The sequence below is a fragment of the Leuciscus leuciscus genome (assembly GCF_965113295.1).
Source record: "Leuciscus leuciscus genome assembly, chromosome: 7".
Taxonomy (NCBI): Eukaryota; Metazoa; Chordata; class Actinopteri; order Cypriniformes; family Leuciscidae; genus Leuciscus; species Leuciscus leuciscus.
Genome location: NC_138731.1, coordinates 26,198,549 through 26,222,419, shown reverse-complemented (window position 1 = coordinate 26,222,419; position 23,871 = coordinate 26,198,549). Strand labels below are relative to the sequence as shown.

Here is a 23,871-nt window from a genome sequence, read left to right as displayed (position 1 = left end):
CTGTATAACTGTATAACTAAGTTGAGTTCTGCTCAATTTGGTATTAAATCTGTGCAACTGTGTGTGAATCATGTGTGGTCAGACTGTCAGTTTCATTTGTGTATTTATTGAGATCAATTTACTATTGTTATAGCTATGGTTATTGTCATATTTATTTGTATTAAAAAAAAAAACATTTCTATTTATTTCGAAAAATATAGAGGCTACAATTCCACTACCTTCTGGAGGTAAGAGGGATATTGTTTTCCTTATTGATGGCACAACAAAGATGCGCACTGAGTTCCCTGCCATAAAAGACATGGTTCAGCGAGTGGTGGAGAAGTTGGATGTGGGTCTCGACAATGTCAGGGTCTCAGTTGTGCAGTACAGCGATGATCCCAAAAAGGAATTTCTCCTCAATGATTACTCCACTAAGGATGAAGTTCGTCAAGCAATACGAAGAATGAGAAGCATAGGTGGCAATCAGCTTAACACTGGCCAAGCTCTGGAATTTGTATCAAAGAACATCTATCAAAGATCAGCCGGAAGCCGTGTAGAAGAGGGTGTGCCCCAGTTTCTCATCCTGGTAACCGGGGGAAAGTCAAATGATGACGTATCTGGTCCAGCTAACCAACTGAAGTTAAGCCTTGTTGCTCCCTTAGCAGTTGGAGCTCATAATGCGGATGCAGAGGAGTTAAAATTAATTTCTTTTAGTCCGGAACTAACATACACCATTAGTGACTTCAAGCAACTTCCAAGCGTGGAGCAAGAGCTTTTGACCAAAGTCAGTACCATGACCAGAGCTGAAATTACTCCCCCCCCTATTCCAAAAGGTATTCTACATTTTCTGATTTTATTAAAAAGTTTTTTCAGGTTAATCAACTATATCAGAATATTTGATGCCTAATTTATTCATGTCATGTTTATTTTTACACAAGCACATAACTTTTTTAGAATATGCAGTCCATTTACTAGTTTATTGTCTTTTTTGTTTCTTATCAGTCGTTCTTAATTTTGGAAGAAAGGACATCATCTTCCTCATTGATGGCACTGACAGTGTTGGACAAAGCGGTGTTGCTCACATTCGTGACTTTATCTTGAAAGTGGTTGATCAGCTTGATGTACAACCTGACCAAGTTCGCGTGGCTCTGGTACAGTATGGTGAAAGACCTAAAACTGAGTTCTCTTTGAACTCCCACGACAACAAGCAATCTGTCATCTCTGCAATCAAAAGACTGCGGCACATGGGTGGACGTGGTGCTGACCTAGCTGAGGCAATAAAGTATGTGATTCGAAATGAGCTCCTGCCTTCTGCTGGGGTACGTCTAGCACAGGCTTCCCAGCACTTGGTTGTGCTCACTGGTGGAAGGTCAACATCCGACGTATCTACTTATGGCCCAATTCTCAAAGGCTCTCGGGTCAATTGTATAGGAATTGGTGCAGAAAATGCAGACCCAAGACAGCTGACACAGATCACTACCACTTCTGATGACTTTCTGCAGGTGACTACTTTCCCAAATCTTCCAAACATACAGAGCAAGTTTATAGCCAGACTTAATGGAACGATTGCAGAGGAACTTCCCACTGAGACTTACCCAAGTAAGTGGGGCATTACTGTAACTGTTATTTTAGACATACCGTACATGATGCATGTATCATAATAGGATCTAAATGTTTTATTTTGTCTGGTTTCCCGTAGTTGATGGACTCCCACCAGCCAAGGCTGCTGACATTGTCTTTTTGGTTGATGGCTCAATCAATCTTGGCAAGGACAATTTCAAAGAGGTCATGGAATTTATTTTTAATTTAATTGACCTGTTCTTTACTGAGAGAGACAAAATTCAGATTGGTCTAGCACATTATGCTACTGATGTGACCGATGTATTCTACCTCAACACCTACAAAAATAAGGATGATATTATCAATGCTATAACTCGGGCAGAGTACAAGGGAGGTCGAGAAATTAAAACAGGCAATGCCATTCGCCATGTTCAGAAAACACATTTTGTAAAAGAAAGAGGCAGTCGGAAGGATGAGGGAATTCCACAGATTCTAATGGTAGTCACTGGTGGACGGTCAAGGGATGACAGCAAAACAGCAGCATTAGGTCTCAAAGCCAGTGGTGTGCGCATCTATGCTGTTGGGGTGGGTGATATTGAGGACGAGCTCAATAATTTGGGCAGTGAAGCTACTACGGTGGCCCGAGCCAGCACCTTCCAAGAGCTCTCTGAGTTGAATGAGCAGATTTTGGATACACTTGATAATGAGGTGAAAGGAATAGGACTGTGCACTGGAGTAAAGGATGCTACAAGAGGTTTGTTTGTTGTTGTTTTTATCAAATGAAAGTTTAAGTGTACAGCTTAAGGGCCAGATTTACTAAACAGGGCAAATTAGCGTGAGAGCACAATTCCAATAAGCGCAGATGGGAGTGGAAATTTCTGCGAGTGATCTACTGGTGACATGCAAATTATAGAACACAGAAGCATCCAGATAATTTCCATAATGACTGAGGCAATCTACCAAGAGCAGTGCAAATTAGCATCTGGTTTAGGACATGCTTTTTTGGGTGGTAAATAATGGTGCAAATACCAGTAAATTGACTAACATTAGTAAATCACCTTGCGTAATTCCTTTAAATACTCTCCTCCCATAAATGTTGCGTCTGAAAAGGAAACTCTTACAAATGCATATGCAATAAGGTCAGCCGAAAAAATAACACGGTCCACGCCTTTTCAGTGCAAATTTTTCACTGTATGTCTTTAGTAAATCCTGACAGTAGTTTTTTGTTTGACGCCAAAAGAGGGGTTGCACTTGCTTACTGTTAGTAAATCTGGCCCTAAGTGTTTTGAACCGCGGTTTACTCTTGATTGTCATTAATCACCATCTCTTTCTACTCCCTGGCAGAATGCAAGTTGGATGTTCTTGTGGGGTTTGATGTGGCTGCACAGAACATTTTTGCTGCTCAGAGATCATTAGATTCAAAGATGTCTGCTATTCTCCAACGTATTACCCAGATGCAGCCCATCAGCTGCACTTCTGGCCAGGTTCCCTCAGTACAAGTTGGCATGTTAGCGATGGACTCTGCCTCAGAGCCTGTGCAGCTGGACTTCACCAACAGATACACAGAACTTCTTGAGCCCTTCAAGGCCCTCCGAAATCGTGGACCTTTTGTTCTGAATGGTGCCACAATCAAGGCTTATGCTGATAGATTGAAGAATCAGCCTTCAGACAGTATCAAGGTACATCATTTTCTTTCAGGGCAAAGCTTTAACCTAAAAATCTAACCATATTGTATGTATTAACGCTGTATATTTATATAAAAAAAATAAAAAAAAATGTCTGTGCTATAAATTAAATTAATTGTGTTTTTACACTCATAAAGGTTGTGATACACTTAACTGATGGATTAGATGTCCAGTACAACATTCTGAAAGAGCAAGTTGAATTGATGCGTTTAGCTGGTAAGCGTAACCATGATTATAAATATGAAAATGTCTTATGAATGCATTAATTCACAATCAAATATATATTGGAAACTTTGGAAACTTTTGTTGTTGATGATTTATACATCTCACAATATGTTACCACACACATTTTAATTTTGCTTTTCTTTCTTTCTTTAAGGTGTTAGTAGTTTCATTCTTGTTGCACTGGAGAGAGTGCCACGATTTGAAGATGCAGTTCTCTTGGAATTTGGCCGTGGCTTCAGGTACACACGACCTCTACGTGTCAACCTCATGGACTTGGATTATGAGCTTCTAGAAGAACTGGTAAGCACTGTCCTCATTGCTCAGTCAAATAAGCAAACTAAGGGATGACCTACCTCAGTGACAAAAAGAGATAAATATGTTTGTCTAATATGATTATGGTTGAAAAAATAAATTCTCTTTTTAAGGATAACATTGCTGAGCGGGAATGCTGTTCTGTTCCATGCAAGTGTAATGGCCAGAGAGGGGACAGAGGAGCTGTTGGTGTTCCTGGACCAAAGGTCAAATACATTTTTCTTTTAAGAAACAACATATTTCAGGCTAGTACAATTTCAAATTCTGAACTTTGCTCAGTGATGACTCATGTCCACGTTTCCATGTGTGATTGTCTATAGGGTCAGTCTGGTGGTCCAGGCTTCAGTGGACATCCTGGTGATGAAGGTGGCCCGGTGAGCATGTATTAATTAACTACTATGAATTTCTAAAATGATTTTAAAGGCATATTTTTTTACTCTCTTTTGTCTGTGATTCCTAGCTCTAGATCTAGCTTCTCATTTGATTCTAAATGCCCAGTTTCTCACTACAGTTAAATATTTTTTCCCAACATGCACTAATAAATAGACAGATCCTCTACATACCTAGAGTGTTAGGGTAACATGTTAAAAGTAATGCATGTTATGTAATCAGATTACAAATAATGTGATAATTTATTAATTTAAACTATAACACTGTTGTTACTTCTATTTATTTAATGTATTTGCTTGTAAATAAAATTAATCCTCTACCTACCCCATATCTTCTATCTATCAGCAACCTTAAACTTTGCCGTTGTCATTAAATCAATGTGCATTGTTTAATTAGAAGGCAACATTTTGTCAAAAATACAAAGTTTGTACATGTGGTATGTGTTTTTGTCATGATTGTGATAATCTGTATTTTCACAGGGAGAGAGAGGTCCACCTGGTGTAAATGGAACTCAAGGATTCCAAGGATGTCCAGGTCAAAGAGGTGTTAAAGTAAGTGCATTTCAAGTAAATCTCACTTGTTAAGAAAGCAGATTATGGCTAAAACATATTGATTGACTAATCAAATGTTGTTGTTTTTAGGGATCTCGAGGATACAATGGTGAAAAGGTAAGAACTTTTATCTATTTACTTGTGTTGAATTTGAATATATATATATATATATATATATATATATATATATATGTATATATATATATATTCTGTAATATAACATTTACATTTTATCATATTAAAAGAATATGTTTAATTGATAACATTTGTTTTCTTTAAGGGTGAAATTGGAGAGATTGGTTTAGATGGAATCAATGGAGAAGAGGTCAGCTGTTGTCTAGCAAACATGTTTAATTCAATTTTTTCTAGAAACATTTTATCAGTGATCTGTTGTACAATGGTTTGCAGTCAGTGTTCTCAGTGAATGCCAGTTAAAATGTGTTGTTGTCTTTCAGGGAACAAGTGGTGTTGTTGGGCCTCCAGGAGATAGAGGAAACCCTGGTCAAAGGGTAAGTCATGTAGAATATAGCCGTGGAGTCATGTGGAACAAATTTTAAATAAATAAATAAAATAGAGTTTATCTGATCTTTTTTCTGTTTCTAGGGGCCTAAAGGGGCCAAAGGCCAGGCAGGAGATGTTGGTCAGACTGGAATGCGTGGTGATCCAGTATGTTACTCAAGAATGTGTCGTAATTTAAAATGACTTAGTCTTCATTCAATAAGAGAATTTGATGTGTCTGTTGTTGTTATAGGGCACCCCTGGAAGAGACAACAACCAGAGGGGACCAAAAGGCGACCCAGGCGATGCTGGCCCAGCGGTATGGTCAATTTTTTTAAACTTAGTCACTCATTCTGGTGGATTTTTATATTTAATTGATTGTGCCTAGTTAGTGGTCAGGACCATAGAAAATTTTCATGCATCTATATTGTAAAGTAACAAGCTTAATCTCATCTTAATTTATAGTTCTACCCTAATAATCTAATTTAAAAGTCATGTAAGTTGTTATATCAATTATTTCTCATTACATATTATTTTAGTTTCTGGCAATGGTCAAGTTCTGTAAGCATATTTTTTCAGTGTGGACTATAAAATGTTTGTTTGTACTTGTAAAGTGCACAACTGCAATGCAATCTTTGGAGTTCATTGATGTGTTTTCTTTAGGGAGAGCCAGGGGTGGATGGAACTAAAGGAGGTCCTGGTGAACCAGGCAGACGGGTATGCTTTCTCAAGCAAAGGGAATGATTTTTCTAACTTAACCAGTTCATACATCTTGTCTTAAAACCCCTTAGCTCAATCAAATGTTTAGAACCTAAACATTCTAAAGAAATATGTACACTATTATGAGATAAACTAATAATAAAAAAAAAAAAAGTGGCTTTAATAACCATTCAAAATAGTACTTGTTACCTCAAGTTTAAGCCCTGTTATCTATGGTAATACATGATTTGAAATGTTTTGTATCAGAACATGACATGGTGAGTGACAGGTGCTCTGTTCATAATATTATTCACTTTCTCTTTTGAAAAAGGGCTCTGATGGTAGAAGGGGGCCTCCCGGTCAAGCTGTGAGTAGACATAAGCTATTCCATGCCATTAATGGAAATAAACATTATTTTAACACTCCCATAGTAATCCAATTTGTTGTTGTTTTATTGAATTTATTTGTTTTGTTTTTTGATGGCTCTGTTGCATCTATAGGGTGCTGCTGGAAAGCCTGGAAGTGATGGTTTAGCAGGAGAGACAGGAATTGGAGGACCTCGGGTAAATTAATAAGTTGTAAAAAGCAGTTGTGCAAAACAAAAGACCCATGACATGTTATACATGCAAACATAATGGCTCCAATCTGGTTTACAATCTGGTTACATTTATTTTTCATGGAAACGCATGCATATCCTGCCATTTTATTATTAAATAGAAAATATATTATAGATAATATAAATATTATGTATCTGTACTTATTTTAGGGTCCCGCTGGACCAATTGGAGCACCTGGTCTTAGAGGAGAGGATGGAAACCCTGGTCCAAGGGTAAGAGAAGAAGTTTAAGCATGTTATTTTCCTTGTTTTCTCTGCTACCAAAAAAAAAGTGATTGTAACAAGGATTTGGGTGCAGACAAAAGGTTTAATAACTTTATACTTGCACTAAAAAAGAGTTTTGGTTTATTACTTAACAAATGAAAAGAATACATCTCCTGCTTTATATGAGGAAAGCATTCATCTTATTTTATATTTATTTTTAGGGGCCAGGAGGACTGCCAGGACCTTCTGGAGAAAAGGGTAGAAGAGGTGCTGTTGGCCGCAAGGTACTGGTCATCTTTAGCATTATCAATTCCTTTTCCAAGCAGTTTCACTCTCTTACTTCTGTTACCACTGGCAAGCTTAAGCAATTTATTAAAAAAAACATCTCACTGTCAACCTAAAGCAAAGTTTCTGGGGAGTTTGTATTTGTACAATTTGGGCAGAGGAAATTAACTCACTTTTTTTTTTCACTGCATTAATGTGAAAAGTAGGGTGCTCTTTCAGCTGTTACATTTCATTCGATCTTAACTGCTTTGTGTGTCACCATTGCACCTTTTATATTTATAAAATTATGATTCACTTTTTTCGCTTTCACTCTAAAGGGTGAACCAGGGGACCCAGGACCCAAAGGTGTTGTTGGACCCCAGGGACCCCGTGGGGAGCCTGTAAGTGAGGAGTCACAACCTGCACCAGTCATACCAAATACATGTTATACATTTTAGCAATAATAACAAATAATAACCATCAGCATTATTATGTGAGACACTGATGAATAGATAGAATAATTATAAAAATTAAAACATACAGCACAATGTTCATTTATCAGTCCCATCTACTGTATATTAGCAGATTGGTCTAGATGGGTAATTAAATTCAGAATACAAATGAGAGTAAAACTAAGGAGATTTCCTGTCAATACAGGGTGAGGATGGACGAGATGGGTTTGGTGTACCTGGTCCTAAAGGAAGAAAGGTGAGTGTGTGTTTCTGTATAACAATTGTTTTAGTATAGTGATTAAGTACTATTTACTCAAAATATATTTTACACTAAACACAATTTAATGTTGTTTTAGGGTGATGAAGGTTTCCCGGGTTTCCCTGGTCCAAAGGTGAGATTACTGGAGTTGTCTGCAGCCTTGAATGTTTTACAGCATATACTGTAGTTTTTATACTAATGCACTATTGCACAAACAATAGAAGTAACTAGATGTTAAATCTGAATCGATTGAAAGGGTGAGGCAGGTGATCCTGGTTCAAAAGGAGGACCTGGACCTAGAGGAAACAATGGCCAGAGGGTGAGTAATCTTGATTGAACTGTTTTTATGAGGTCTTTATGTCCATAATGCTGGTAATGACAGATCATATGTTTTTGTAGGGTACCTCAGGTGGACGTGGTGGTCCTGGTCAAAAGGGAGATAATGGATACCCTGGGCCCTATGTAAGCAAAAGATTTTGATACTATACGGATTTCTTTGACGTTTAAAAAAAAAAAAATCCTGCAACAAATCTTTAAATACAGTAATGTTGACTTTGAATTAACAATGTGGCTCAGTTGAGGCATGAAACAAGGCCTGTTCTCTCTTACAAAGTGTGCAATTTTCTTTGCTTTGATTTACTCAAGCTGTTGATTATTATTTTATTTCTTTTACTGGTGACAGACATTAGTTTGGCTCACAAAAATGCTCTGTGGGTTAAATCCAGATCGCTCTACCCAGCTGTGTTCAGCTGTTGAGAAAGTGTTTCTCTCTCATTTTTTGCAACTGATTTTTTATTTTTATTTTTTTTGTCAAAAACAGGGCCTTAAAGGACCCCGAGGAGTTGGTGCTGTGGTATATACTTTTCCTTTCTTTCTCTTTATAAGTGTCTTTATTGTTTATTCCTACTTAAATGTTTTGAAAATTAATGAACAATTTTTGTCCACACAGCAATGTGATTTGGTCAAGAAAATTAGGGATAACTGTCGTAAGTATATTGACTCTCCAGTGTAGATCTAATTATGTTCCCTTTCTTATAGTTTGAGTTATACTTGTATAGACTTTCTTATACTTTAATGTTTTGAAATCTTTCTTTTTCTTTTTTTTAGCTTGCTGCTATGGTAAGTGAAGAGTGAACAATCTCTTCTGCATTTCCACTGTGCTGTAAGAGTTTTAAACACTCATTACGTAATACTGTACTTCCAGTTCAGCTTTTGAATATTTAATTCCTCAGGTGCTCAGGAATGTCCCCTATACCCCACTGAGTTGGCCTTTGCCCTGGATTCATCAGATGGTGTATCCCGCTCTGCTTTCAACAACATGCGGGACACTGTTCTCCGCTTGGTCAGTGACATCACTATTGCTGAGAGCAACTGTCCCCGAGGCGCCCGTGTTGCTCTAGCGCTCTACAACAATGAGGTGACTACCGAGATACGCTTTGGAGATAGCCAGAAGAAGCGAGCACTTGTTGAGCGAGTTCAAGGGCTCCAGGCTCAGCAGACCCGTAAGCAGCGCAGCTTGGAGACAGCCATGAACTTCATTGCACAGAACACATTCAAGAGAGTTCGCAGTGGCTTCCTTGTGCGTAAGGTTGCTGTTTTCTTTGTCAACGGCCCTGTGACAGTCACACAAGAATTCAGTGCCGCTGCTCTGCGCCTCTACGATGCAGGAATCTCCTCTGTATTCCTTCTTAACCGTGAAGATCGTCAACTCACAAGAGCCTTGCAGGTAGGAGCAGCAGAAGGGCAAATATTGTAATTGCCATCTTTAAGAATAATAACTAGTTTCATTCCATTTCCATTAGTGTTGGTAAATGTTTTCATTAATCTAGTATGTTTCATCACTCATCTAAGTGGCTTCGTCAACTGTCCTTGTGTGAATGCCCTTTGTCTTTAAACATTAGAATACTGTTCAGAAAGTGTAGCAGCCATACAATGTTGGGCCATCGTGACAGAAGTTGTTTCATTGCCCCAGTATATAGGCTTGACCTCTTTGTACTGAAATGCATTTGTGTAACTTTACTTTGGTGTTGGTCTCTGCCTTAATGCTTAGTTAAGCTTAACATTTTCAGGTCATAGGCACATCAACTGTGATTGTAAAAAATGACCAAGTAACTTCACACCTTCAGTGAGCTAATTTCCAAATCAGATTGCAGCTTACATAATTTTGTAGTGTTTGAAGTTGTGAAATGGGAAATGCTTGGAAATGTCAACCTCTTGGATGAATTGACTGTAATTAACTCTACATAAACTTTACCTGACAGGTTTAATAAGTGTTTTAGTGCAACAGTTGTAAATTAAGTGAAAACTTGACATAACCGATGTTCTGATTAGATGTTTGGTGTAAATGAAAGCATATCATTATGTTACAATCACTCTGTTTCAGCTTAACAACACTGCGTTAGCCCAGATTATTGTCCTACCCTCACCTGGAAGTGCTGAATACAACAATGTAATCAAGAAGATCATGACGTGCCATATCTGCCTGGGTAAATGTGTACTATACTGTTCAGCATTAAAAAAGCCACCAAACTAATTTATTTTAAATAAACTTTTTAAAATAGCAAAACAGTAGCAAAAGAGAATGTTTGAATGGAATATTTATTTCATCTGTCACAATTCTTTTAGACTTCTGTGCCCCGGATCAGATCTGTGATTATATTCCTCCACGTGGAGTCCGAAACCGGAGGGATCCCACCACTGACTTGGACATCGACATGGCCTTCATTCTCGATAGCTCAGAGAGCACCTGGCCCTCCGTCTTCTTAGAGATAAAGCAATATGTGGCTCTAATGATAGAGCAGCTAGAGATGTCCCCTGAGCCAACCAGCACTACCCATCATGCTCGAGTGGCACTTGTCCAGCATGCACCTTATGAATACTTGCACAATGGCAGTGGCATTCCCATCAGGGTGGCCTTCGGTTTGACAAATCACAACTCACCAAACAGTGTTCGAAGCTTCTTACAGGATAAGGTACACCAGCTGGAGGGAGGACGTGCCCTTGCAGCTGCTCTTGAAGGCACTGTTGAGCATGTGTTTGAGAAGGCACCACATTCCCGCCACTTGAAGGTATTAGTTCTGTTGGTGACTGGACCAGTTGAACTGCACGAGGAGAGGATAATAAGGGCCGCTACTGAAGTTAAATGCAAAAGATACTTCATTGTGGTGATGGCAGTTGGAAAGCTGTTCAGTTCAGGTGATGTCCGTGTCCTGGCCCAAGTGGCAAGTGAGCCTTCAGATGTGTTCTTTAAGAGGGTGGATAGACCTTCAGGCTTCTATGATGACCATATTCAGACATTTGCCAGACTGTTGCCCAAGTACCTCGGCCGTAAGTTATCATTTAACGTTCTCAAAATGTTTAGGAAAGTTGCCTATTATATCCAATGATGTATTAGCCTGTCATTTCGTACCAGGTTTTTCTTCAGGAACTGTTACTAACAGTTTCTTTATTCTATATATATAGTTGAAAATGCTTTCTACCTGTCGCCTGAAGTCTCTAAGAAGTGCCAGTGGTATCAGAGTGACCAATCACACAAAGTCCCGTTCACTTTTCCACAAACAGAGGAGTGAGTATGAGCAAAGTTCCCTGTAAACCGCACATGTACGCATTTGATGTTGCTCCTGCATAGACAGACAGACAGACTGTACTCTATGAGTTGCTAATTAATTTAATTCATGTTAATACTGAGTTTGTCAATATACTGTGTGAATATCGCTATGATGTCTTTTTCCAGGAAACGCCAGAAGCATTATGGACAGCAGGAGGTTCATGACACAAAACATAAAGGTACTGACAGAATGTGCGTATTCTGACAGGTTGTGTGTATTTGTTTATAAAACAATGTTTAGGGTTTAAGTCATGTCACATTATGTGAATGTGTTTGTCCAGAAACAGGTATGGAGGAACTGCATCTGGTTAATGTCACCTCCAGTGGATTCTCCCTACAGTGGTTGAGTGGCGATTCAAAGGCAACCCATGAGGTTACTGTGACTCGTCTGAAGGATCACAGTCTGGTACTGAGGAGAAATGTGACCGGCAGCCATCTCTCCATTACTGAGCTGGAAGCAGCCCAAACCTATCACGTAGTGGTCAACACTCACAATGTCAACGGTCATGTTGCCAGCACTTACAAAGGCATTGTACCCACAAGTAAGCTCATCATGTTTTTCACATAAATGTATCTTTGTGTGATCATGAATTGAAGCAACGTACTGTCATGTAGTTGAGATTATGATTAGTATAATGATAAGTAATGACATGAAAAGGTATGCTTTAAATGTCGTTAACAAAATTATAATCTACTCCCCTATAAAGCAGTATGATTATGTATATATATATATATCAGTGGAACACAAAATAAGTTATTTAGCAGAATTTCTAGATACTGTGTATAGAACAAGGAGGCAATCATTTAAATCGTCATACAGAAATTCTGCTGCAGATTAATTGTGGTAGATTTATGATAGATGATTAGCCCCCGGTTTCACAAACTAGGCTTAAGCCTAGTCCCAGACTAAAATGCATTATTAAGCGGTTTTAACTGAAAACAAGTTGCACTGACATATCTAAAAATATGTCAGTGACATTGTTTTGTCTCAAGATGCACACCAGTAATGTGTTTTTCAACGGCACGTTTATAAAAGCTACTTAAATGCCCTAATTGAACTAATGCCTAATCCTGGCTTAATCTAAGCCTTGTCTGTGAAACCAGGCCATAGAGTTTCCAGTGTGCTTAACTCAGGACCTTATTTGGTTAGTGAAGGAGATTTGTGACCTGTGCTGGAAGACAGCATTTTCAGTGAATAGCAACTTATGGTCTGTTTCTCACAAACATATAGGGTGGCTTTGACTTCTACTTTTTAGAGCTTTTTGGGGGGTTGGTCAGGCCTAGTTCTTATTTATTTATTTTTTTCTTATTCAAAAAAGCAGACTAGATATCTTGCTAAATAGCATCTTTAATGTTCCCTTATCATGAAAAATCATACAGGTTTCCAACGTCAGAGTGAATCGTTGATGTAAATACATTTTTTGTGAACTGTTCTTTTAATGTTGGGCTCTGCAGGATGACATTAACCTCATAATCATCCTTTTAAACAGAATCAGCACATCCGAAGGTCCTTACTGTAAGTGATGTGATGGGGATTGTGCCCACTGCACCCTTGAGTAAACCAGAAACAAGTAAGTGACAGAGAATTTGCTCAACAGATTGTATCAGTGTATTTTAGTTTTTTGTTTTTGAATAATTAGTACAACTTAAAGAGCAAAGAGGTTGATGTGTTTTTTTATTCACCCTATGAATGCTTGCCAGAAAACTGAGTGCTGAAATATCAAGTAAACCTCAAATTTGTCCTTTTTAACAGAATCAGCAGAACAGAAAATTCTTAATGCCAGTGAAATGATTGGGTTGATGTCCACTGCACCTTTGAGTAATCCAGAAATTAGTAAGTGACAGATTAGAAGAATACAGATTTCTTTTCTGAATATGATATAACATAAAAAGCGGTAAGAATATTGTATTTTCATAGACCTTTCCCTGTACATAGTTCAGAGTTTGATAAGTATGAAAGTATTTATGATTACTGTAAACTAAGATCCCTGCAGGAGTTAGTTAACTTCAGATTTCTTTTGAACAGAAGCAGCAGAACAGAAGGTTATTACTCCAAGTGAAGTGATGGAGATTGGGCCCTCTGCACCCTTAAGTAAACCAGAAATTAGTAAGCAGCATAAAGTATTTTCTCTATAAAATATAAGAAAGAGACTTTTTCAGCTAATATAGTATAACAGGCACAGCTTTTGTAATCGGAATCGGTTCATATAAAACAAATATATCAACAGATTCATTCTTAGTGTATTCTTGATGTGATGGCCCTTGCTTTAGAACTGTTAGTTCAGAGTTTAAATGTGAATGCATTCTTGTTGGCTGAAAACAATGATCTCTGTGAGATCAAACTAATTTCGTATTGGTCATTAACAGAAACGGCAGAACAGAAGGTTCTTGCTCCGAGTGAAGTAATGGGAATGGTGTCCTCTGCACCCTTAAGTAAACCAGAAATATGTAAGTGATGCAGACAATCAACCCCACTGTATATCCGGGGGGGGGGGAAGTAATTTTACATGTCCAATATGGCCTAATATGTAAAACTAGATTTTTTTGTGTGTGATTCCTATCCACAAACAAACAGCACATACATCAGCATAAATGAATGAATGTTTTTCATTTACTTGTTTGTGAGATTCTCAGACAAGTTTTCTATTTGAATTTTTGGAGAACATCTTGTTTAAATGATACATCAAAGCAGCATTGTGGGTGCTTTGGGATAAAAAAAAAAATCATGGCATTAGAGGTTTCTTGTATGTCAGACTTGTGCAAGATCAACAATGAAATGTCTGCATATTCAATATTAGTTTTTGTACGGATTGTTTAAAATATGAAATAACAGTTAAACTTATAAATTTAAAAGTCAGAACAGCTTAGAAACCTGCATGTTAAACAGGCTTTTGAAGTGTTGGAGTATTGAAGATTCTGTACTATAAATGATTTCTTCATTCTGTTCTGTTATGATGGAGGTATAGCAAAGCAAGAAGATCATTGTCTTATAAGTTGGCAGTAGGGAACCCATTTTCATTCAGGGCAGTTTGACTTTTAACATAAATGCATCTACAAAAAAATATTAAAAAAACTAACCTAGATTAAATTGAACTACACATAATTTGACTTGATAACCCACTAACAAAATTCAATACTTTGAAGGAAAACAGTGATTGTTTCACATAAAAGGCATGTTTACTCTATGGGGGTTATGAAGCAGACATTTGTGAGATGGCCCCAGCACAGACACAGTTAATGAGACTGACATCACACTAATTACCTGCAGATGGCACTTGTACAGCATATAAATCAAATGAACTGGAAATGGCAGTATATGTGCTTTAAAGTGCTTTTGGATCAACAGTTCTGACAATACTAAAGTGAATGCACTAAACTCCTATTTTGAGCCAAAGATGTCTAGAATGTAAATAGAGAACTGTATGTCTTTTGGTGGCCTTTCCAAGTGTAACATACAACAAAGCTTAAACATTACAGTTTGAAATCATGCTTTGATATTCCTGATTTTGCTAACCCGTTAAAATAATTAGCTAATCCCATATGAGCTATAACAATCACCTAATATTTACAGACTAAATGTTCATTTTACTGACAACACTAACTGTCTTTGTCTTTCCTCTTTCATGATAATCCCTCTTTGTTTGTCTCTGTGTTTGCATGTTTCAGTTAACAATTTTATGGACCCATGCTCACTTGACTTTGACACTGGACTGCCATGCAAAGATTACCAAGCTAAGTGGTACTTTGACAGAAAGAATGGATTCTGTACACAGTTCTGGTATGGAGGTTGTGGAGGAAATGACAATAGGTTTGAGACTGAGGCTGATTGCCTCAAACGCTGCATGAAGACAGGTATGTCCGCCCTTTGACCCCTTGGCACGAACTCTGCAGCAATCGATTTGCCCTGTTATCTCTATTTAGGAGACTTCATGATTGAGAAAAAAAAAAAAGGAATAAAATCAGTCTATAAAAGCAGTTTACAGGTTGCAGTGCTCATGTCAAAGTCTTAAAACGCTTAAATCCCAAAATAGGATGAAATTAGTGCAAACTCTTGCTACAAAATTAGACTACTTGTCAATTAGATTATTTATTTCATTTAAATCATTTACAGCACACTAAATGCAGTGCCTTACTCAGATAACATTGTATGATTCACCCAGTAACTCTCCAGCACTGACCAACAATAACCGTATTACTAGCCTAGAGACTTTCCCTCGTGGCTACTAGCACTCTTAAAAGGAAGTACAATAAAATTAAAGATAGGAAAATTATTGTTTAATTAAATTTTTTTTTTCTTACTACCACAGTGGCTGAGTATAAAGCAAGTGACAAGCATGTCAAAGCTGTTCTCCCCCCAGCACCAGCTCCAGGTCAGTCCACCGGTTACAGTAACCTCTAAAAACGATGAAGTGTACATTTGCAATTCAGAAGAGATCCGATTATTTGTAGTAATCACTGATGCATGTACATTGATTTACACAAGAAACGGGGTTCGTGGATAATAATGTGCAAAATAAGGCCCATGTGAAGGTTAAGAACTGCCTTCTTGCCAAAGACCTTTGAAAATGTTAAGACAACACCTCCTTACTTGTTATGTAATGTACATTCCTTAGTGAACAATACTTTACCACTTTTTGATGACCTCTGGAAAGAATACAGTGAAATCATTGTGTAAATGTTGTATCAAGTGAACTGAAAGGTCTGTATAGCTATAGCAAATTTTAGGGCAAAGTACAATGTTTCAAGAAACTATGTTGCAGATGACGTGTCCACAGAGGACAACCCTTGATGCCATCTAGTTAACTAAACAAACCTGCTAATTTTCCAAAACCTCACTAAGATCCAGTATATCTGAAAGGCTTTTGCAAATAATTAGATATTGTATTAAATTCTGTCATTTTTCTCATCCTCACTATGCTCTCTAACAGCTGCCTTGCACTCCAGTGTGGATATATGCAAGCTACCAAAAGAAGAGGGTTCCTGTGCTAAATTTGTGCTTAAATGGCATTATGACCCACTTAGTGGAAACTGTACTCGTTTCTGGTACGGAGGTTGTGGAGGGAACCAGAATCGCTTTGATACACAAGATGAGTGTGAAAAGGCCTGTGGAAAAGCGGGTGAGATTACTTAGAAAATTGCATGTCAAAGTGATATAAGTGTGAAGATTGATTAAGGAATACTTTAACATTATTTGTTTTTTGACAGCACCTGTTAAAGAAGGGATCATCGCTGCAGTTAAAACATAGAAACTAATGAAGACTGTAAGCTAACCACTGACGACATTTAGAGGAAATAGCACCTAAAACTAGAAGCTTCACCACAGCCAAGATGCCTGCACTGGACCCTGCTAGAGGAATTGATCCAAAGAAAACCTTGAAGTAGTATTTTCCAAATAAGAAAAAAGCAGAACAATTTTCTTTGTTTCGTGCTGGTGCTACAATCAGTTTCTTTAATATTTTTTAATTGTTTTATTTTTAATGTGTGTATGGGTTTGTATGAAACCCAGTGTAAATGTCCAGGGCAAAATAGCTTTTTTTTTTTTTTTTTAAGAATGTTGTTCCGTTTTAATCACATGGTTTGTTTGTGGAAATATTTTGATCAAAACATATCAATAAATCTTTGTAGTTATGAGACAGGTTCATGACAGTTTAGTTCCATTTAGTAAAGTCTGCTCCTACTGCAGTACCCTTATTATGTTTTTTTACTGCTTAGAAGGAAGAATCTTAATTGCTCTTTTTGGTCATACCGCTGGAGATCTCCACTGAATCTCCAAGCAAATGTTATGTTGATGTTTGCAAATTAGGTAATTATAAAATGACCATCATCTGAAATCAACGTCATTTTTTAAATAACTATGCACTTTTGGAATCATTGCCTTGCACACAAGTTTTGATTTCAAAAAGCAATTGGAATGTACTGTTCAAACTGTATTTTTGGGGGGTTGGTGATTTAAAAAAAATACTTTGTATTTGGAAATGGGAAGATATAAATAAATGAGTCTTTATATAAAACTTTGATTTTGATTTGTCCTTTTTTTTTTTTTTTTACTTGTAATGCATTAGAAGCTTAAAATCATTTTACTCCTAGGCTGCTGTGAGTCATGCTGAGAAGAATATCCTTTTTTATGACTCTGAACATTCAATATAAGTACTGCTAAGAGAACAAGAAATTAAATGGACAGATGTGACCTTTGCATGCTCAAGGGAGAGCATTGTGTTTAATGCATGAACAAGATTGTCTCCTTCCTTTAACTTGCACGCTTCCACAACTTGATACATGGTTCAGACTTTGAAAAATTTAATTAAATGAATCGACTCATTCAAAGTGCAAGAACCTGAGTGTTTATCAAAAAGAGGCATGCTTCTGATTTCCTCTGTTGCACCAAGATGGTAATTTCCTCTCTCCCTCCTGTAAATGTTGTATTTTTCATGATGGAAATTACCCCAAATCAAGACTATTTGGGGAGGACAGGCAGCTTCATCAGCAGACGTTTTATAAATCAAAGTTTGTTATCTTCAGTTGCCATAGAACTTGAGAAACATTTCCCTGTGAACTCGATGTGACCCAATTTAGAAGTTCTGAATTTAAAAATACAGCATGTTTTCATAGGAGCACTTCCTTATTAAACACCTGAAACCAGTTCCAGCCATTTATATAAAAAAAATAAGGTTATTAGCAAATGAAAGTGTATAATCTCCATCAACAGCTGAGGCGATAATGCATGAATTATTATCTGTTTTTCCATTCTTAAATTGTGCCTCAATCGGCACGTCTTATATCACCATATAAACACTTTACACAACATCTCAGTCTGATTTGTTATGCACATGTGTTGCATTTTTCTCTGCCAGTCTGTAAATCCATCACTGCAGCATATATGAATTTTGTTCAATCCTGAACAATCTGCACGTGGCCTTGTGGGCTTTGCAGCAGCCCCTCTGGCCCCTTCCCATGCTGAGGTTAACTGTATTACAAATGTATCAGTGCTTTCCAATAGGTTCCTGCAGAGCTGAATGCTATATACTGTATATATATTATCCTGTTTTAATGCAATGATTCATTGTGATTGAAGGATGTCATTCTGCACTTCATCAATGTCTCATGTTTCAGCTGCTCAAGCTAATGTATGCTTTATAAAGTACTATGGTCCTATTTAGTTATTTTTCTTTGAAGTTTTTCTTTCTTGTGTACAGTTACACAGAATTAAAGCACAATGCACTGATAGTGCTAAATCAACAGTGCATCTGCACATTGATATTTTCAAAAGTTTTTTAGTGCATTCCTGTAGCTCAAACAATAAAGCATGCCGCTAGCAATGCCAAGGTCATGGGTTCGATTCCCAAATAATTCAAGAACTGAAACATTATTATGTATAGATAATATGTGAATAAAATGTGTGCCTTGAATGCAGTGTCGCTTTGGATACAAGTGTCTGCCACATGCATGAAAAATTTACCATAGGTTACATTTAAAAAATAAAAATAAAAAAGAGGAATTTGCTATCAATATAGGGCTGAAATAACTGTCATAGCCATACGAAACAGAATTCACAATACTCAGAAGTTTTAGGTATATACTAAATCCAAAATATATTCATATAGTGCATCGGAATATGTGACCATTCAAAGAAAAAATGCTTTTAATAAATTCATACATATATCTTCTAATACTGACCTTTCAAAATTTCATTTCTGATACTGGATTGTTTTTTTGCCATCCGGAGATTAAAATTCATCACTCACCCACTATTTTAAAGTACAGTCTTAAGAAAAAAAATTGTTCTAAACAGTACCAAATTAGGGTTTTTTCGGCTTATAGCAGACAATATATTTCGACAATAGCAGAATCCTTTTTATAAGATTCCATAAAGGAACATGCTTTGAAAGTGCTATAGGACCTTAATGGTGTTATAAATAACCTTTTCAACAATATTTATTTTCATTAATTTTAGTATATTAGTAGCTTCATATTGTAAATATTAATATTATTAATACAATTTTTTATAAATTATTTATTAATATTGTTTTTTTAGTCCTCTTTCTGTCTGGTCTTATATCTTGTTGCCTCTATTTGGGTTTTACTTTTTTTTTTTTTTTACAGCATGTTGTGGTACTTTTTTTTTTTTTGGCAGATTGTAGCAAAAATGACAGCTCTAACAACAGCTGAATACATTACTAAATAACAATTGACATTGAACACGATATACTGTAGATGTAATGAAGACCAAGTTCCAGTGAAATATCTTCACAATCCTCAATGATATCTTTATGTCCTTCATTATGTGTGTATAGTTTCTCTCTGAGTAGGTTATGATACGTGACAGTTTCTGAAATAAACAATTGAGTTTAGTTACATTGTGTCTCTTCCATTTGATTATGTAAAAACAATTATGTTCATGAAGGACAAAATTAGCAACAAGGGACAGTATGAGCCCTTTACCATGTTAAAAGGATATAAAGTGATATAAAGTCATGGGATAGCTTTAATGTTTTTTTTTAATGTGACTGGGTATGTTTAGGCATGAAGTCATAATTTACAAAAAAACTCAAACAATATGGATCATACATTCCATATCTCTGTTACTTTGTGGAGAAGAGAAGATGAGTATCCTTAATTGAACAGAGCTACTCACACTTGCATGTTCTGTTAAACTATAAAGAGCAAAATACATAATTGTTTGGAAATGATTGTTACAATTTTTTAAGATATAATTTATAGACATTTTAAGAAAGAAATTATTTACCTGTTGAGAGTATGTTGACAGTCTGTGTAACTGTAGTGTATAGCTGAGCTCCAGAAAATCAGTATTGAGGAGGCTTTGACAGTTACAGATTTGAAAAACAAAAAGGCGGGAATAAAGAACCCTAAACTCTAACACAAAGAACCATTTCAGCATAAAAAGGGTTCTTCAGGACATTACGGTTCTAAATAGAACTGTTACTATATGTAAAGAACCATCTTTTTGGTTTGTATGTTTGGAGTGTATGAGGAAAGCAGTTTACAAAGGAGTGGAAAAAGAAGGGAAGAATTCATGTGTACACAAAGGGGCTACAGCATGACTAATGTCAACAAAACTGCATTACAAAATGCAGTGTGGATGAGATGTCCTTGTAAGTATAGAGTGTGCATTTTGTTCTCCTGGTTCTTTTGAATTGAAGCTCCTTTGCTCTGTGACTTTGTGCTTTGAGTTTATCCCAGGCTCACACATGACTCATTGTAGTGGCATTTTGGCTTTCCACTGGTGCAATAAATACAAAAACCCACTATATATTTCACATCATAAAAGGCTCACCATAAGTCCAATTAATCTGCAATCTGTGTCACACAGCAAACTGTCTCCATTTGTCTGATCACAGGGGCCAAGCATTTCATGGCACTGACACCGTATATGTCTGCAAGGTCATTGGCACTTTTATAGTGTAATTTGACTCATCTGCAATTTGTTACGCATTTTTACTTTGCGTTTGGTGTAAAATAGCACCAACAAATGAGACCGTCAGGAAAACAATCAAACAAAAAAAATCAATTTGTACTATGTTCAAAAGATTCAAGAAATAAGTGTAAAGGACTAATTTTGACAATCTATTTAAATCTAATAATTGTAGTTATTTGTTCTTAATGCCATTTTTAATCTTTTTTTTGGTAACACTTTATTTGTTACACGTTTCATGTAGCTGAAGTAATAATTATAAATTATCAATAATTACATGCAACAACCTTATCCATACCCTAATCCTAACCTAACCTAGTATTTAAATGTAAACACAGATACCTTAAAATAAAGTGTAACCCATATTTATTTATAAATTTATTTACTTTTTACAAAATTCAGTTTGACGAGCAACATGAAGGTTGAAGTGAGGGGGGTGGGGGATTTCCTTTCCCTCTGAGTGACGAAATGTTTTGAGGGGGAAATAGTCTTTGATCATAACTAGCCTATGTTAAACAGATGTTTGAATGCAAAAATGTCAGCAAATTGCTTGTTTGCTTCTTTTCTGAAAGACAAAGTCCACTAATCAAACTGTACTAAACATTCATGAGTGTACAAACATGATTATGTGTATGAAACCATAGATGTAAACAACACATTTTCACTGTTTTGAGGAGAATAAATTTAGCATTAAGCTCCTGTGGTATAGCCTACTGCTGTACATCTTTCTGAGAAATCTGGCGTCAGAATAGTATAATATGCACCAAAGTTGAATATGTACAGATATTGTTTTAAAAATTATTTAATAATATTGAAATAAGTAAATAAAAACAAGAATGAGCAATAGCAACACCTTATACCAATAATTATTTCACTTTTGTACACAGCTGGGCATTTTTTATTTATTGAACAGCGCCGTTATGTCCACCTCGGTATAACCAAAATCACATCCCACTCTCATCTGTGGACTTCTAAAGCCAGAACACTGATTAGCCCTCAACCCACAGACATCCCTCTGCTCCAGATGAAAGATGGGAAAAGGCTTTTTCCACTAACTAGTAATGTCCTGATGTTTCTCATCTGCCTCCGTTTTGGTTCTGGGAAGAAAAAAAAATGCAAGTCAGCCAGCAATGAGACACCATATGCTCACATTCTCTGGTTCATCATGACCTGGGAAAAGGTGAAGCAGATCAGACTGCTTTCTCCACAGATATCTGTATTCTCATATTTGTGATGTGCAAGTATGGACTTTTCTGGTTAAATATTGTGAAATATTCACTCTCTTGCGCTACTGATTATTCTAAATGACCCACTCTATCTCAGTGATTGCAATGGAAAAGTAGCATGTAAATGATTGGAACTAATTGCAATAAGAATTTTGGCTGCTTTAGCTGCGTGGTTAGTACATCTGCCTTTCCATATCCTGACAGACTTCAGCTTCTAGGGAGCATTATGTAATTTTTTGGCCTGGCTGTACATGTTAAGGTTTGAATCCCATGGAAAATTACTCTAAACTTTGTGGAGTAGTGGCAGGTTGGAATAATAAGAACTTTCTCAGCAATGTTTAATGTGTTGAAAATGAGATTTCTTATTATTCTCATTAGTTTTTCTTCGTTATCAAACGTACTTTCAGGGACAGTCCATGACTTTGTACACCTTTCATTTTTCTCTCTAAAAAAAAAAGGTGCATATTAGGATCTTGATGATGCACATAGTACTTTGCAGGCAACATATAAGTACAATTTTATCTTTTTTTTTTTTTCTGCAGTTTTCATGACCTCCATGATGAAAATATAAACTACTCAAAAAGAACATAAAAAAAACCTATTATAGTATTTACAATGTGTTGTAGGCCTAATAAGAAAGTTACAATGCATAAGTCAAGTCAATTCAAGTCAACTTTATTTATATAGCGCTTTTTACAATACAGATTGTATCAAAGCAGCTTCACAGAGCTAACATGAAAATAATACAACAAAGTTTGTTTGTTAAATGTAAACTCTGTAATACACTATTTGACAGGGTAAAATAACTGCATGGGTGCCTGGCAATGGCCGGAATATTTGGGTTTCCTGTTGGGTGGGCTTCAGGTCAGATAATTACACCACTGTGTCCATGCAACCCGCAATCACAAAAGCAGGCCGTATGAATCATTGGGATCACCCAGACAGCTGAGCAATTTCAACAACCATAGAACGTAGAACACAGAAGTCATTAAATTAGGAATAGGATTCAATCTTGGATGTCAACTAAACCTCTGCACAAAGAAAAACAATGACAATAGACATTTGCAGAAAGAAGATAAATCTTTTTCTTTTTTTATCCAAGATCAAAATGCTGGAACTAAATAACTGCACAATGACTTGGAGCCAAACAAAAAGCAGCTGCAGTTTGTTTGACTGTCTTAAATGGATTGTTTTTGTGTTGTAATCTGTGTGAGCTCAACTTACCACAAAAATGTTCGCAATCGGAGTATGTTTTGCATTTGGATGCCACCTCCATGTCTGGTGCTCTGTTGCTCATGTTGGTCAGAGCGCTTCCGTAGTTTACATACAGAGACATAATGACAAAGCAATGTTATCCCCCTCTGACTTTTTCTGGACTAACAAGGCATGTGAAATACACAAAGACCAGCTAAAATTAGGGAATTCCATATGGGGCAAAGTAAATGAGTCACTCTTTAAACTGTGTGAGGTTGTAAGCACTGCACAATCTTTAAACACAAGTGTCTATCCCTCCCCTTCCCCATTGGCAACAATTAGCTGTAAAGACTTCAAGAGATTTTATAGTTTTAAACCATAAATAAGTCAGAACAAGCAGCTTCTTCTGAATATGTAGCAATTTTAAAACACAATTTTTCCGTCTCGCACAAGCACACACTGTTTTAATACTTCATAGGGGGAAAAAAAGCTTATGACTCACCCACCCACATGGAAACATTTTCCCTCCACATGTGGCAGGATTTTTGTTTATTTAAATTCAATAAATCTATTACTCTGTGTTTTGACAAATAACCTTTCTTCCTCATTGGTTCATAACACCATATCCAGAACGACGGTACTGTTGATCTGTACGATGGTTGATGAATGGCAACACTTGCAGTGCTGAATTGAAAATCTAAACTGACGCAGACAATGTGC

At 36.7% G+C, this 23,871-nt stretch overlaps 1 protein-coding gene across 8 annotated transcripts in view; it reads left to right on the top strand.

The window, feature by feature from the left end:
• Positions 1-17,312, top strand: part of LOC309503725 (collagen alpha-3(VI) chain-like) — a 113,209-nt gene extending 95,897 nt beyond the window's left edge. For 4 of the 8 annotated variants that reach the window (XM_082176493.1, XM_082176499.1, XM_082176498.1 and 1 more), the window contains 41 exons: positions 201-812; positions 982-1,578; positions 1,679-2,293; positions 2,884-3,218; positions 3,362-3,440; positions 3,604-3,749; positions 3,875-3,967; positions 4,082-4,135; positions 4,631-4,702; positions 4,793-4,819; positions 4,983-5,027; positions 5,158-5,211; positions 5,306-5,368; positions 5,454-5,519; positions 5,864-5,917; positions 6,231-6,266; positions 6,400-6,462; positions 6,666-6,728; positions 6,941-7,003; positions 7,322-7,384; positions 7,641-7,691; positions 7,792-7,827; positions 7,951-8,013; positions 8,094-8,156; positions 8,515-8,547; positions 8,644-8,680; positions 8,802-8,813; positions 8,927-9,420; positions 10,078-10,180; positions 10,320-11,021; positions 11,157-11,259; positions 11,428-11,480; positions 11,583-11,843; positions 12,792-12,872; positions 13,055-13,135; positions 13,328-13,408; positions 13,669-13,749; positions 14,968-15,153; positions 15,609-15,671; positions 16,230-16,418; positions 16,507-17,312. In XM_082176493.1, coding sequence (XP_082032619.1) covers positions 201-812; positions 982-1,578; positions 1,679-2,293; positions 2,884-3,218; positions 3,362-3,440; positions 3,604-3,749; positions 3,875-3,967; positions 4,082-4,135; positions 4,631-4,702; positions 4,793-4,819; positions 4,983-5,027; positions 5,158-5,211; positions 5,306-5,368; positions 5,454-5,519; positions 5,864-5,917; positions 6,231-6,266; positions 6,400-6,462; positions 6,666-6,728; positions 6,941-7,003; positions 7,322-7,384; positions 7,641-7,691; positions 7,792-7,827; positions 7,951-8,013; positions 8,094-8,156; positions 8,515-8,547; positions 8,644-8,680; positions 8,802-8,813; positions 8,927-9,420; positions 10,078-10,180; positions 10,320-11,021; positions 11,157-11,259; positions 11,428-11,480; positions 11,583-11,843; positions 12,792-12,872; positions 13,055-13,135; positions 13,328-13,408; positions 13,669-13,749; positions 14,968-15,153; positions 15,609-15,671; positions 16,230-16,418; positions 16,507-16,547 — 6,014 coding nt within the window. In that variant the 3' untranslated portion in view covers positions 16,548-17,312. The remainder of the gene's footprint in view (positions 1-200; positions 813-981; positions 1,579-1,678; positions 2,294-2,883; positions 3,219-3,361; positions 3,441-3,603; positions 3,750-3,874; positions 3,968-4,081; positions 4,136-4,630; positions 4,703-4,792; positions 4,820-4,982; positions 5,028-5,157; positions 5,212-5,305; positions 5,369-5,453; positions 5,520-5,863; positions 5,918-6,230; positions 6,267-6,399; positions 6,463-6,665; positions 6,729-6,940; positions 7,004-7,321; positions 7,385-7,640; positions 7,692-7,791; positions 7,828-7,950; positions 8,014-8,093; positions 8,157-8,514; positions 8,548-8,643; positions 8,681-8,801; positions 8,814-8,926; positions 9,421-10,077; positions 10,181-10,319; positions 11,022-11,156; positions 11,260-11,427; positions 11,481-11,582; positions 11,844-12,791; positions 12,873-13,054; positions 13,136-13,327; positions 13,409-13,668; positions 13,750-14,967; positions 15,154-15,608; positions 15,672-16,229; positions 16,419-16,506) is intronic. The other 4 variants (XM_082176494.1, XM_082176495.1, XM_082176496.1 and 1 more) reach the window with 4 other exon arrangements.
• The last annotated feature ends 6,559 nt before the right edge of the window (positions 17,313-23,871 follow it).